General features: G+C 39.7%; 1 protein-coding gene across 1 annotated transcript in view; it reads left to right on the top strand.

The window, feature by feature from the left end:
* Positions 1–16,428, top strand: part of LOC108932733 (heparan-alpha-glucosaminide N-acetyltransferase) — a 59,966-nt gene extending 43,538 nt beyond the window's left edge. Inside the window, exons 14-18 of the mRNA XM_018749300.2 lie at positions 1,780–1,866; positions 3,117–3,194; positions 11,973–12,043; positions 15,264–15,376; positions 16,250–16,428. Coding sequence (XP_018604816.2) covers positions 1,780–1,866; positions 3,117–3,194; positions 11,973–12,043; positions 15,264–15,376; positions 16,250–16,428 — 528 coding nt within the window. The remainder of the gene's footprint in view (positions 1–1,779; positions 1,867–3,116; positions 3,195–11,972; positions 12,044–15,263; positions 15,377–16,249) is intronic.
* The last annotated feature ends 357 nt before the right edge of the window (positions 16,429–16,785 follow it).

Genomic DNA, 16,785 nt, shown 5'->3' with positions numbered 1-16,785 from the left:
ATGGTCAGTCGAGCATTTCCTTTATTCAGAGAGATCATCAAGGGCTTAGGTGGTCAGAAACCTTTAGACCAGCCCATTATTCTTCAGCATGGTTTCTTTAGGGGATATGTCTAAAGCAGAGTGGTTTTCTGCCATTTCAAGACCCTAGCGCCCTGCAGGTCAGTGTTTACGTCCGCCTGCTGTCCATTTACAGTCAGCTGATGGGGCACTTTAATTGCTATGTCATTAGCTGTATTATTCCCTTTTCACCACAATGCACTTCTATGGGGGAACTTGTTTTAGAGCAGCTGAGTCCAAGCTCATCATTCTTCAATGTGGGTGGCATTGGGGTTCTACATTAGAAGGTCACAGACCTCCTTGAGAGGGTGGCTCACAGCCCTGAGCAGAACAGAATGGTCCGTTTTAAATGAACTGTCCCTAACTGACACACCAACTGACCGGTCAAGGCAGACCTTATAGGATAGGTGGACAAGTGTAGGCAAGGGTTGGACCACAGACGGGACACACCCATGCAGCAGGGAAATGATTTCATGGTGGGAGCACTAAACTTCTGCAATGATGGTATATAAGTCACACTTATACAGGATTTCTCATGAACACTGTGTAACCCTGAACTCAACATTTAGGATACATTTTTTTAAAATCCACACACACACACACACACACACACACACACACACACACAGCTTATCCCAAGCGGGGTTGCGGCAAGCTGGAGCCTAACCCGGCAACAGAAGGTGCAAGGCTGGAGGGAGAGGGGACAGACCCCGAACGGGACGCCAGTCCAGCACAAGGCACCCCAAGCAGGGCTTGAACCCCAGACCCACCACGTGACCCCGGCCAAACCCGCTGCGGCACCGCGCCCCCCAGTTATTTCCAATATCTGCTAATATACTTCTACATGGAGCCAGTCCCTAAAACCACATGGAGTTATGGTACTCCAGGCCATTGCAAGTTGCCTGAATATACATAAAATACTTTATTTACTCTTTAATATACATAATACATGATATATCTTTGCAGAGATACTATTCTGTACATGCATGAGCTGAGCATAGAAAACCTCTGAAGCGCCGTTCTTCTCTGTTTGTACTGAAATGAAAAGATGATGAAAAGCTCTAGGGAAAAGCATGCATCATCTCCGTGATGGTGATGTGCAAATCTATAATCCAACAGCGCACACTGGTTGTGTGTGAAATGTATTTTCTTGAGCACACACTCCCAAAGTACACACATGCCACTACGTGAGTATGAGAAAACCAGACTGTGAATTTGATATTAAAAACTGAATAACGCCGAGCTTGTCTTGCTCAGCCAGATGAGTTGGGGACATGGCAGAGTTACAGAAGACATCATCCTTTTCCTGGAGCTTTTGGATTTACAAAGAAGGGAGTCTGTATTCACAGACCCTTTTTAAATGGTTGTTACATTTTTTCTGTAGATGTTATCCTGTTATCCTTTTGGTTTCAGTTCTCTTTTGTATATGATAGTATGCACTGATAATTGTGTTATGATGTATTATGTGTTATGATATTATACTATATAATATACCGGGAAAATTTCCTATAGTATTAGTATGTTATGTTTATGTCTCTATATTGTTGTAATCCAGTTCTGTTCTACAAATCATATAAAAAAAAAAAAAAAAAACAAAGAGAGGAGTCTTGTTGGCTTTGGTAATGTTATGCTTGAAAGATAGCCAGCTGACAGCTGCTCTGCAACTCACCTTGAGATCATGATGTGAACTGAAATGTTTATTTTGTTTTTGTGTTTGTGCAGGAAATGTATCAAACCACACAAAGTTTTGATCCAGAGGGTGTTCTCGGGACTATTAATTGCATTGTAATAGGATTCGCTGGAATGCAGGTAAGACTTTTTTGCATGCGCATGTAGAGTCGCATAAGGAAACATACATAGATACATACAGATATACATGTTTTAATGACTATTTAAATTACATAAAGCAACATGAGAAACAACTTAAAAACGTACGCACATAATAGGACAATCAACTATTAAAACCACCAAGTCTTCTTTTGGATTAATTTCATTGGCCAATTTAGATTGGTATGTGTTTTTCTTTTAAATTAATTAGCAAAGTGGTTTTTTTGAATTTAATCCCAGTTTGATGAGTGAAACTGATCCTTGCTTAAAGGAAGGCCATCAAGCCGTGGCCTTTTGGCAAAGGGACTGGACAACAGGAATACACACGCACGCACAGACACTCACGCTCCACGTTTGACACAGAAGCAGCTGCTCCCTGTTAATGAAACAACACAAAGTTGGAAGGTGAAGACAGGTCCATCCGTCTTCTGTGGGAGAACCTCAAACAGCTTCCTCTTTGATGGTGTTCATGTCGCGTTAGCATGACACTTCTGTCGGGCGGGGGATTTGCCCCTGCGAACAGGCGGCATTGTTCTGCCCTCCGTAGGGAGAGGAGAAAACCATCGGGCGCAGAGTTCTTCCATCAGTGGGTCTTGCACAACGCGCCAGGTGCTCGCCTTTCTGTCCGAGCCCCGCCGGTGTTAATGTCCCCCGGCTGAGCTGTATTAATCATCGCCAAATTAATCAGAAAATGCGACGGCTCGCAGCCTTCGCAGCCTTACATCTGGCACAGAGGACTCTGAGAAAATTTGACGACTGCGTCGCCGAAACTGCAACCCCCATCCTCTGCGCTGACACTCAAGTTTATTGCTCAGAAACAGAATGCTTCAGAATTCATATTAATAATGAAACCATCTGAGGAGATGGAGAGGGTTTTGGTGCAAACATAAAGTAATGTACATCAGTCCATAGCTGAATTTGTATAAGAACTTTATACCTGAATCCCTGTGATACAGTTTTCCTTGTTGCAAGGAACTCACTTGTGTTTATTACCACTTGTTTCAAATTAGGCCATTCATAGAGACTTGGTCATATTTCTATGTATATTATAAATGAACATTCTTAAACAGCCCACACAGAAAAATATTAAATTTCCACAACGTATTAATCATAACAATATAATAATAGTAGCAGTAGCAGAGACCTTAATTATAATAATAGAAACAACTGCACAAAAGATAATCGCGATGTTCCTTAAATTTTGGTTCTGATGGGCGACTTTGTGTTCACAGGCTGGGAAGATCATTCTTTATTTCCGTAGTAGGAACTTCAGCATCCTGAAAAGATTCCTAATATGGGCCATCCTGTTGGTGAGCAGGTTGTTTCTTTGCAAAACGTTTTTAATAAACAGTCAACTTGTGTGTTTTATATCATAACAGTATTTTTAATTTGATACCTGGCTTGAAAATGGGACAGTGTTCCACACTATTGTTTTTTTTAATGGTAAGCTTTAAATGCTTATTGAATGTGTTATGCGGTGGACTTATTTAAGTAAATTCATGCTGGTTTTTAAACATTTCTTCCATAGAGTTATCCATTAGAAATTGTCTTAAAATGACTTGAAATGACAGACTATCTTATTTAGTTCTTGGATCACCCTTGGCAGTCTGACACAATCTTAATTAGCCCCCCGGTCCATTGGATAAGCGTTGGGAATTTTCTGATTCATGTTTTGCCTGTCAGAAACTTGCTGGAGTTCACTGGAATAGCGGGCTGTTCTCGGATGTCTCCATCTTTCTGCCAAAATGATTGTACAACACTGTATTATGTTACACTGCAGTTAAGGATTTATACCTGCAATCAAAGTGGGAGATTTCTGTTTCAGAAAAGGGTCTGCTGCACTTCACAGCAGGGTAATAAATTTTTATGTAAAATATTCACACATGCAGTATTATAAACTGGTGAACTGTAAAGCCATGAGGTGTTCCAGCCTTGCTGGATGACTTTCTGCTTTCTGGATAAGAGAAATAAAGTTCATCCGAGAGTCAAGTGTAGCACTTTGCACTAGATTAAATACCTTTTGCCAATTTTTGTTCGGTGCTAAAAGCCAAGAATTAAACCCTCATGGAGCATCACCTGGCAACATCTATGTCTACATAGTATTGCTAAAGCAAAAGGAAGCTTGGGTGTGGAGGTGAGAGTCTTTTTAATTCTGAGGCTTCCAGCAATTGGTGCCTTTACCCTGTCCTGCTAATGTTAGTAGTTCGTGCAGCTGCAACTTCTCCTGTGCTGTAGTACTCGTAACAGAACGGAAGATGTGGAGCTTAGGTTATACCAAAAAGAGATTTACTCGCACTCTGAAACTTTCTGAACCAGTGAGAATACAGATACAGGCAGCCCTCAATTTACAGAATTAATCCATTCCCGAAAAATGTGTGGCTATTGAAAGTTCACACACACACCATCTGAAACCGCTTGTCCTATTGGGGGTCGTGGGGAGCCAGAGCCTAACCCAGCAATACAGGGCAAAGGGCTGGGGGGACACCCAGGACAGGACGCCAGTCCGCCACAAAGCACCCCAAGCGGGACTCGAACCCCAGACCCACCAGAGAGCAGATACAGGCCAAACCCACTGCGCCACCATGCCCCCACTGAAAATAAGAAGAAATAATAATGCATTCACAGCCCATCCAAAAACCCCAAACAAATTTTCCAAAATGTCATTGCAGCACTGTAAAGCACGAATATAATTATCAATCCATGATTTCGGCACAAAATAAAACCCATTTACACAGTTAGTGCTCTGGGGCATCTCCCACTTTTTGTTTTAATTATCGGTTCTCATTAGGATGACCAAGAAACCAATCAGTGATCCACAGAGGATATTGTGTTTATTGTGAACAACTTTCTAAAACTATGCTCTACTGTTGAAGTCTGCCTACACATAAAAAACATCAATTGCACTGTTGATCTGCTGTCTCCGCATTCATTTATATTAAATAAAATAACACATCCCAATATTGCAGACAGGCACACCTGCAGAATTTCATATACTTTCCATAATGTGCAACTCTCTTAAAGCAACACTTACATCGCTTACACACCAACAGACAGAGAGATCTGGATGTAGATTGGCCAGTTTTGATACATTAGTGCACTTGCACTTCACTCACGCAACACACAACATTCAGTTTTTTTGGACACACGTCGGGTAATTTCATTATACAGATTTTTTGTTCTGTAAATGAAAAATTGGGTATCAAAATTCAAGAGCCTTTACACTGAAATTTTGGATAATTAGCCTTTGTAAATCGAGGGATGCCCATGTTATTTTACAATATTATAAAAACATGTTCATAAGTGTCTTAATCACTAGTTTCACTGAATCTCTTAATCACTGCAGTGGCAATTATGAAATGGACCAAAATGTTTAGTACCAGCCAAAAGTTTCAGTATACTTTAACCTGAGCAACACTTTTATGGAATGAACTGGGCACTAAGGGTAGAAGCAAAGCAACCTATTGTGTATTGGTGCAGAGGACATATCTGCTGATTTCCTGATCAAGTTTATTCACTTGAGGTCTTATTGGGAAAAAGTTTCCTGGAAGTGCAGCCAAATGTTTCAGCGGTGCTGTATGGCTGAACAAGTAACAGTGGAAATTTCTGCAACAAGCCGTCGATGGAATGGACACATGGTCCATTTCGTCCACTTGGTTGTGTGTGCGCACCCTTCACTCTCTCCACTGTGCTGCTGGCTTCTGCCTGTTTTGCTGATCTGCTGATTTTGCCAGTGGAGTCCCATTGCACCATCTGACACAGAAACTCCGCAGGACATTCCATCTATTAGCCCCATTCGGAGAAAGTGTATAAATGAGAACCAGATAGAAAGTTCCTGGTGACGTCTTTGTGACTTTTCCATATGTGCTTTGCACAGCCTTAGGAGGCCTGAACTTCAGGCGGAAATTATCAATGTCAGACTTTCCATTCACAGTAAAAATATGCATTTGCTACTTTGGGCCACAGGTCTAGATGCAACTTTTAAACTTGTGTGTCTTTATTTAACCTCTGCAAGGCAAGCTGCAATCATAGGCTCGCTGCAAAATCTGGATCTAACAGAGAAATATCAGCACTGCTATTTGAGGCAGGAAAGGCAGGGCTCAGGTTCTCTTTGAACCACTGACATTAGGCTTCAGCTGTATGTAGTCCACTGGCAAAACACTGTAATACAACTGCATTTATGTGGTGTAGGTTGAACAGAACTTGCTGTGTATCTATATTATATAATAGTAATCATTGGTTAATTGGCAAAAATACTGTATATTTCTACTGAATGAATTATGCAAATGTGCTTCACAATTTCCTTTTACAGATAGAAGAGCATAATTATTAATTAATTCTTATTAATTATTGTGTGAGTATGAAATACTGTATATGAAAAGAGGATAGATAGGTTTGGTTTTGCATGTTAACCTTATCCTACCAGTGGCTGTATATGGATCTTTCAAGGCTTTTTGCATCTGATCACCATATATAGCAATATTAATTAAATTTTTATATGGTTTAACGGGTCCTGCTTTGCAGAGTTTGATTGGGGTCTTTTTTTCACTATTAGTGAAATTGTTGCAGATCTATAAACACCACTATTTTGATGTTAAAGTTCAAAATTGCATCCCACCATCAAACACAAATGTTAACACAACCAAAATGTTACAGAAGTTAGAGATAGTTATATGCTATATGTGGTAAACCACAGCCTGCTGGAATCATTACACCATAATGTCGAAAACAGAGATAAATTAACTCTGAGAGAGTTCAGTTAATGCCTTTGTGTTAAAAACTAACTCCATTGTGGTATTGGACTTGATTTGACTCTCTTTGAGATTATATAACTGCCAGGTATACTGTGTAGAGAACTGTGTTGTCCATTAAAGTCTTTTGCCATCCAACATGCGGTTTATTTTAATAACGATGTTCATGTTATGAAAAGATCGAGTAGCATTAGAGAAGCCACTGAGGTCAATCCACCATGAGACTTATATTGCTGCACCATCTTTAGTGCACAAGCTAGTCGGGTTTCAAATGTCTGAAATAATGTTTGTGTGTCCTGAACCAGTGAGTTCCAACAGCGTTTTGCGCTAAAGTGGGGTGGAAATTCTAAAGGGATGAGGAAGCTTCCCAGTCTCTTTGTATAAGACCTTGCGTTGGGTGAAACATGATCTCTGCCACTTTGATGTGGCAGGATAAACACGTTCATTTGACCAAACCATCTTCAGGCTACAAATTAGCTGTTTTCATGAAACAAAACAGAAAGCGACTCACATTGTACGTTCTTTGTCATATCAGCCTTTTTCTATTGTTAAAAATAAAATGAAAAAATCATTAAGTGGGATTTTGCTGCACAGAGTGGTCCATAGCAGTCATTAGCTGTTATTGTACTCTAACCTCTTAATACTTTGTTTGGAATGCAGAGTGTAATCGTGCCAACTGGTGACAGAGCGAGAGAGTCTGGCAGTGCAAGTCTCACTGCTGGGAGATCTCTTTCGAGGGCTGATCTTGCTGAAGGCAAAAGAAGTTGGTATTGATAAAAGGTCAATTGCCAGACACCTTTTCACAAGACACAGCAAATGTGCTGAAGCTTTGATGACATGAAACAAAGCAGTACCTTGGAAATGCATTCCTCATTTCTTACTTTTGCTTTATACATCCATGTTAACTTCTTAGTATTATGTTCAGTTTCTAAATGTACGTACTTTGTGCCTGTAGCCGGAAATTAATTGATTTAATACCCAGTTTTGTGGTCTCTCTATCTAAATTTTCACTATAGCCTGTGAAGCAGTTTTTCTTAATAATTTAAAATGAAGGGAAGGGAAGGGAAGGGAAGGATGGGAAGGGATGGGAAGGGAAGGGAAGGGAAGGAAGGGAAGGGAAGGGACGTGATAGGAAAGGAAAGGACGGGATGGGATGGGAAGGGAAGGGAAGGGAAGGAAGGGAAGGGAAGGGAAGGACTCCATTTATGGCAGGGAATTCCACAGTTTTAGTGTAAATATATGCATATATAACTTACAAAATTCAAAATGAGTTTGGCTACTTTCTAGAGTTGGTTGAAATCATAAGGAATCAAGCTTTGAATAATTTAAAGAAAAATTTTCCAGTTACCTGTTTCGATATGGTCTAACGCACCACTACAGGATCTCTTAATAACAGTAAATGTCAGTGCCTCTATAAAGTCATTATTGTAGCTTGCAGAAGCTTTTCTGGCGTCATTTGTCAAGTAGGTACCATTATTCTCTCAGTACATGCCTTCACCCAAGGTTAATTACTTCTTTGTGCCACCTGTCGTTCTTATTTACCGAAAGACAGAAGATTGCAGCACGGACAGAAAGGCCAGGTTCCCTGGTCGGTTGTGACCGTGGCATTTCAATTAGTGGCTGGACGCAGAAGGACACTTTCTATCAGTGTGGCTTTTAGTAGCTCTTACCACAGTGGACTGCTCTGATCCCACTGCCAGCGGCACCAGTCCCAAAGGCATCAAAATTACAATAGCATTTATCAAGCCTTGGTTTCAAATTCAAATTGTTCTGAACAACTGGGTCACAAATGAAATTGCATGTGACTTGATGTTGTATTTTTCTCATTATAGTGTTTGCAACCAGTGCATTTCCATATATAATCATAATTCTAGTAAGTGTGATTTTGTATGTATGATCCAGTAAGTCTGGCATTACATCCACTTTTATTTTTCAATACCAGCCCAGTAATAAAGTGACTTGTTGTGTAAGTAAATCAGTTTTATGAAAAAGAATTTTCAGAATAAATTGTTTTTATTTAATACTTTTCAAAAGAACATACAGAACTATTTTTTCATGTTTTTCCATTTATTCATCTATTTTCAGGCCACCACCTGCTTGTTCTACTCAGGGTCATGTTAGTTCAGAGCCTATCCCACAAGTATAGAGTGTAAGACAGGGTACAGCCTGTATGGGACAACACTTCAACAGAGGGCAGGCACACACACATATTCACTCACACATACACACACTGCAGGGTACGAAAAGTCACCAGTGACCCTGAAACGCATATCGATATATTGTGTGAGGAAACCAGAGCACCTGGAGGAAACTCACAAATTCAAACCCACAGTCAGGGAGTTGCTCTGGCACCAGCACTACCCGTTGTGCCACCGTGCTGCCCTTTTTCTTAAATCGAAAAGGTATTCATGTATTTAATGCAATAACCTCTGCTCGGTACAAATATTAACTTTGATTTATAAAATAATTTTTGTTTAATCCAAGAAAGCTGCAGATGTTCCATGTGTCAAAGATGTTTGACTTTTATAATATAAATGGTGTTATATTTGGTTTGGTATAATTTGCAGTGTCTTCGTACCAGTCATTTCAACATTTCTTGGATGTTGAATGTAATGTTTTCTGTCCCTGTGGCAAATCTGTCCATTATATCCCTGTGCATTGAGTCGTGCTGAATATTCCGCTGCAGAGGGTGGCGTGTGGTGTTGAAATAAATTAGATCTATTACATTCTACCTTGAGGCAATTGGCGATAAAGGAAGGTAAAAAACAGTTTTAGAAAAACGACAGCAATACATTACTGTAAAGTATTCTGCCCCCTTTATTCATATTTACCAACTTTTACTGTGCCCAGCTGAGATAAGACCTTTCAATTCAGGGCCATTTTATAAGTTAATAAGTGATGTAATTTCATATGCATTTACCGTGCTTCTTAAAGTTAGTATGACACCTTTATACAGTGCAATTTATGCATCAGTCACTACAACGGTATTTAGAACTGCTACGTTATTACCAGATGTCAAAAGTTTCAATTTTGGTTATTTAAAACATTTAAGAAACACTGAATAATTAGTATGATGTCACAGCAGTTTTTTAAATGCTGACATGTGGGTAAACAGCTAAGACAGAATCCTACTGTAAGTATAATATTTTGCCATTGTCATACAGACACAGTGAGTAATAACCAGTCCCTTTGACAAATGACAAAATAGCAGTTTTTTTCAGTTTTGACAGGCATGCTTTAAAGAACAGAAATGGCAAAGCTGTGTCTGGTGTATGTGATATACGTATTTGTCCAAAAAAAAAATCAGTATTGCTCTGCTGTAATCTAGTAATTTTGTTAACAAAGTACTGTATGCGTATTATTGTAGATTGTTAATTGTCCTAATAATTTAAATAGTTCTAAATATTTTTTCCTCTATTAATGCCATGTCCTAAACAAGGGAGTAGCTAGGACCACTTCTGAGGGTGGACCTGGAAGAAGCTGGGTCGGATTATGCAGCACAGAACTGTGGTTAAACTGTTTTTTTCTAAGTAACGAAGTTTAGATGTACACTGGAGGATACAGCCATAAAGTCCATGATATAAGCAGATGATTGCAACCACAGGACCAGTTTTATTGCAGAACTTCATTTTTTCATGAGTACGAATCAAAACATGCAATGTGGTCTAAATGAGACAAGCCATCGATTTGCATCACTGCAGCACATTCACATTAGTCTGACAAAAAACTGAACAGAGTAGGAAGACGTTTAAATAAATAAACTTCACAAATGCAGCTAAGTGAACCCTGCTGGCTTGCAAATTTGGCAACATTTGTAGTTGTGAATATTTGAATGATGTTTAGTCATTTATTGATCCATTTTCATTAACCACTTGTCCTAGTCAGGGCTGTGGAGGTCCAGAGTCTATCCGGGAATTACAGGGCGCAAGTTTGGGGAGCTACACCATGAATGGGATTGTTTCATGCATTAAATGCATAGTTTAATTGTAATACAAGTAAAGATGCATCTGTTGACAACATGGGCAAGGGTTCCAGGGGGTGGACAACTCATGATCATGGCAGTGTCCCTAAATGCAGCCCACAATCTGTAGCTTGGAAATGGTTTTAGCTCTGAATAAAGACATTAATGTTATGAGTGTTTGATGTATAAATCCTTAAAGAAACACACTTGGAAAGGTGTCGAAGTTAATTATTTAAAAGATTTAGAAGAGTCTGCGAACACAGATGTAGGACAGATGGATTGTACTGTTTTTGTCTGAAGCACTAAGCCGTGAGGACGAATTCTGTCCTTGTCTCCTGATGCTGCAGTGGCTGCAGACGGTGATAACGGGACACCGAGTTAATTAAACCTCAATGATCAGGAGCCCAGAGTGTGAGATTGAAATTGAATGATTGCCCCACATAGCAGCCATGTCCAGCATCCTAGAGGATAGCCTGGAGACTCAGTCCAGCCTCAGTCATGCTATTTTCAAGCCCATTGATTTGGTCGCAAATGCAAATAATGGATATTCTGTTAATAAATAGTCCTCTCCGAAATGCTATAACATGCAGTTTGCATCTATCCAAAGTTGACATTTTAAAGACGTTGCAAGTCCTCAGCATGTATCCGTCCATTTTCAGTGACTACACATCAACTTCAATGGCAGCCGTTTAGAGGCAACACAAAGAAGAGAAGGGTAATGAGTTTCGCCCTTAGTGGGTTGCCAGTCCACCAGAGCATCCCTTATTCATGTTAAAACATCAACCAAAAAAGCCATACAAATCAGTGAATTTCTTCACTATGATTATGTTTTGAACTGTTCATGTGAGATACATGTAGAAATAGGCAGAAAGAGATAGTCTTTTATAATAGATATTTAGTAAACGGAGATTATTATTATTACTATTGTTGTTGTTATCATTATTATTATATTAGAATTATATAACGATTGATAATAAAAATAATAATAATAATAATACGAAAACTCCAAATATCTCATCTAAGCTTAGAACTTTTCTGTTGTGTTTTTAATTAACGACCTCATACACTAATTTTGTGCCCTTCCCAATTACACTTGTGCTATGTTTCGCTGCAAGAAATAATATTACTGTGAAAAGCACAACTGTAATCTCTTATCCCTGTCCATTTACATGACACTGACCCTTAATGCAAAGAAAAAAACTTCTAAGGTAAGCCATTCTGAGAGCGCCATTTAGAGCGTCTTTGAGTACTTCAAGCATCAGACACTCATCTAGTTTGCTTACCTCTTCTGAATCTGTTGCCTGTTGTATTAGCAGTCCAATATCTTTCGCTTTATTGCCCCCACATTGACTTGAAATCTGTTTCATTTCAACCCTCAGGGAATCTTAGCAGCCATCCTTACTAAGTGCACGAGAGACAAAGGATTTATACCTGTCAATAAAAACCTTTGGTAAGTGCTTCCTGACCCGCTAAATTCAGCCACTTTCCTACAAAAGAAAGGATGAGTTCCAAAAAGCACAAATCACTGCCTACTAAAACATGCGTTTACTTACCTCTAATGACAAATACTACAGTAAATAATCACCAAGGCTGTCGGACTGCTGAAGGTGAGAGGCGATAGATTCTCATACAAGATTCTTCTGCCATCCTGCCAGGAAAAGGGCCAGATTTGTTTTTCTCTCGATATTGTGATGGAGGAAGACCTCCCGCGCCCGCAGGTTAACATAAGGCCTTCAGGAAATGCATTTACTTGAATATCAAATTCAGTCAGAACAAGTTACAGTTGAATTTCCAGAGCAAAGCGTTATTTGACTGCTCGGCTGATTCGACTTCTGCTGCTTGAATTATTATTTTCAACAATCACAGCAAAGGATGGTTTTTTTTCAATGAATTTGTATGATTTGCTTCAATGAGAGCATGTATTTTGGGTACCACAAATGGAAGGCTACATGGTCAAATATTAATAAAAGAACTTCTGCTGTTCCCATGAAAGTTTAACATAAACCACTACTAGCATCACACTAAGTGACTAAACTAAATTTGCCTTGTTATTTGTACGCTGGACTGATATAAGTAATACATCTTTAAATGCATCTTTGAAAAAATGTTTTTATTTAAATAACCGGACAGTTTACATCTCAAGGTATGTATTTCATTATTCACTCCTTGCCTGGTGGACACTTTTGCCCAAAGTGACTTACAGAATTTGACCCTTTTACACAAGACGGTGATTTTATTTTGTTTTTATTCATGGCAAGTAAAATCCACGATATTAGAGCAGTAGCAGGGAGCAGGGTGTGCACTCTTCTCGTTTCAAGTCCTTTCCTTCACCGCTGCCATACCTGCTCTTCCAGAGCTGTTTGCTTATTGCTTCTGTGCTCCAACTTGGAAAAATTTGGAAGTACAAAGCTATTAGCATCGTAACAAAGACCTGAATAACCAATGCAATCGTTTTCCCGATCTTCACGTACGCATGTGAAAGCTGGACACTCATGAAGGCTCACAGAAGGAAAATCGACGGTTTTGAATTATGATGTTGAGGCGAATGCTGTGCATGCCATGGACATCCAAGGTCACAAACAAGACGATCCTAGAGCAAGTCAAAACAAAGATATCGCTGGAGGGCAAAATCACCAGGCAGCGGCTCCTATACTTTGGTCATATCATGCGAGCTAATTCCTTGGAAACAACATTAATGCTTGGCATAATCAGTGGGATGAGAAGAAGAGGACGTCCAAGAACATGCTGGCTAGACATCATTAAGGCTGACATGAACATGCCTTTGAAAAAATTGAAAGACATGGTGAAAAATCATAAAGCATGGAGAATGATGATCCATAAAGTGACCGGAAGTCGGCCTCGACTGAACGGTTAAATCATCATCATCTGTGCTCCAACACTTTAGTAATACACAAGCTTGATATGCCAACATGCACTGATTTATTCCCTCACCCATCACCTACTACTGTTTTATGGGCAGTTCATCACAGGCACATTATTAAGCGCTTTAAAATGAATCCGTGTCCTGATTTTAGGAAGTAAATAACCAGCCAACATTCTCCAGGGTGAGATTATATGGAAAAGGTCTCCTCTCCGGCAGGAAGACACAGATGTAACTGTTGCACATGAAGAATTAGTCAATGAAATGTTTCTGTCATTAGATATGAACATATTGTACATATTTCACCAGCATGGATTTTCATCAGTCTTTCATAACCTGTTATAGCCTTGGTTTGCTTGATTTCACAGCCATGTTACACCAGGGTTCCTCTTTGTCTTGTAACATATACAGTGCTGCTTCAAACTCTGTGAACCCTACTGGGATTATCATTATTCATGCATAAAATATTAAAATAAACTTATGAAATTTCCATTTTAAATCTAAAAATAAACTTATAATATGAGTAAATGATTATGATTTACATACCTGATTCCACTTACTTGGCTTGACCATTGCAACTTGGGGTTCACTTATTTTTGCACCTGCACTGTCAAACTAAGGGACACCAGGGTGCACATACGGCAGCACTGTACATGAATATTGTTTTTTTCAGGGCGCCACACACCGTAGCACTTGCTTTGAAAACTGAAGTCAGCCATAACTGAACAAATAACTATAACATTGTGCACCCACCAGGTTGCTACACAGTGCAACGCACCACACAACAGATTTTTATGACATCCACATGTTCTGCATTTAACTTGTTATATAGTACTGCACTTAGATGTTTCATGAAAATATTTGTTTTAGATGGTTATTTAATGTCTTCTGCATTAGTGTCATTGAGAAAGAGCATATTTTAGATTTCCAAGCATTCCTTTTGCAAAAAGTTACAGTATTACAGTAAGGGTTTTGTATGTCATTAAAGAAAGAAAGTGCACGCGCACACACACACACACACACACACACTGTCTGAGACCTTTTGTCCTAAGCGGGGTCACAGAGAACTGGAGTCTAATCCGGCAACACAAGGGCACAAGGCTGAAAGGGGGAGTGGACACACCCAGGACAGGATGCCAGTCCATCACAAGGCACCCCAAGCAGGACTCGACCCCCAGACCCGCCAGAAAGTGGGACCTGGCCAAGCCCACCGAGACGCGCCTCGGGACAAGCGATTGATGCCAATAGATGATTACTAAGCTTTGTAGGAAGTTTATTAATTAAGAGCATTATTTTTGGAAGCATTCTCACTTTACAGCTTATTTCCCCCAACCGAGTGGCTAAAACTTTTCCACAGTACTGTTATTAACCGATTATTCAGATTTTTCCGAAATATAAATAAGTTCTCTGAAAGTTTTTGTTGTAATTCAATTACATGTGATATTTTTCTGCATTCACTGATATGTTGGTACATTGGTTGCTGTTCCAAATTTTCTTTGTGTTTAAGAGAACACCGGTGTCCTCATTTGCTTTTTAGAAACCCCTCTGTGCTGTGAGGATAATTTGCAGACGTTATTTGTGTGAACCTTATGGATGTATCTTAGCAGAGGCTTTTAAACAGCCTTGCAGTCTTACACTCAACACTAAGTTAATGTCCTCTTCTATTAAGGTTTTATTGAGCAACTTAAGCAATGTACTCAAGGAAACATCTCATCATATGTTAAAGATGAACATCTGTTTTCAAAAACTAGCATCTGTTGTTTTTTTTTCTCTCTCTCTCTCCTCCCAGGTCTTTGTCTTTTATTAGTTGCACGGGCTGTTTCGCTTTCCTTCTGCTTGGATGCCTGTACTTCGTCATTGATGTCAAGGGTTGGTGGGGGGGACAGCCGTTCATATACCCAGGTAAGGTCAAAGTGAAGCTTATCACATGAAGGCTGTGATTTTATCTAGAGTTTGAGTAGTACTCTTTGGCATGTTCATGCACACATGCAGACTTTGTGTCAACGCACTGCCAGCGTCACCTGTAGCCACCAGTGATGCATCTCTCATTACCCACACACTTGGGCCACCCTGTTAGATGTACAGCTGGCACAGCTGGAGTTCTTTTGTTTGGAAAAGCTCCTCACTGTTCCAAACCAGTCAGAAAACAAAAACAATCCATTTCCATCATGAGAGGAGGTGCTGTGATCACTGGAGCAGATGTGGACTATATGGCACCCATCCCCACGCAGAGGAAGACATCGCCATCTGCTCGTAGGGTTGCGGGCCCACTATTTTTATGTTCTCTCTTAATACAAAATGGGAACGCTTCTCCAATGTGGTTCAGAAGTGACTGGTAGTGGCCCCATGTAGCGGCAGGATATTTACAGGAATCTTAACGGATAGATGTAGAAACTGCAACAGACCCAAAGCCCACATGTACAATTGACTTAAGAACAAGAGATGCAGCCGAGTCTTTTTATATCTGCTGTTTTGGGTTTGAATTTAGGACATCAGCCCAAACTTAAGTGAATGGTGATTATTTTACAACAATGCTTTCAGCAAATTAACCCTTTAAAATAATTACAATATTTCAAGTTTATTTTTTCTGCACTATGTTCTGTGTGATTCAGTCTTATATAGTCAAATAATATACGAGCATTTCAAGTAAAAGAGCATGAATATTTCTGAAACTTGGGCTATTTGTGTTCACTCATCCATACCTGTCCCATTGTTCTACTCTTTGACCTACATCTTTCCAAAGCACAGGCAGTGATGTGAGTATATCATCTGCAGGAATGAACTCCATCCTGGTGTATGTGGGCCACACCATCCTGGGGTACTACTTTCCGTTCAGTTGGGAGATGGCCAGACCCAATCATGCAGAGCTCCTCTTTAAAACCTTGCTGGGCACAGTCTTATGGATTCTCATTTCTTACCTGCTGTACAGGAAGAGGTTCTTTCTCAAAATCTGAAAGAAACCTTTCTTTCCTGTTGTTCCTGCACATCTCTCTGTCACGCCTCAATTCATGTGCTGCCAGATATTTTATTTCAACCATCCAAATGAAAGATATCCTGCAGATCTCTGTACTGAAAATGAACTAAGCCAGATTAAAGCACAATGTCTCCATCACAAACATTTTTGCAAAACATTATTGTACCAGAATGTGGGATGTTGGTCTTGTGCTTTTTTGTAGAGCGGCATTTGGACACATACTGCTACCCAATTACAAAATTAGTACCACTGTTATAATGGGGGATCTGATTTATTGCCCTCCATACACACACAAACACAATGTTTTATTTGGTGTCAATTGCATACGAATTGAATG

This window comes from Scleropages formosus, chromosome 4 (genome assembly GCF_900964775.1).
Source record: "Scleropages formosus chromosome 4, fSclFor1.1, whole genome shotgun sequence".
NCBI lineage: Eukaryota > Metazoa > Chordata > Actinopteri > Osteoglossiformes > Osteoglossidae > Scleropages > Scleropages formosus.
The sequence above is the reverse complement of the archived record's forward strand: the minus strand, read 5'-3'. Positions and strand labels throughout refer to the sequence as shown.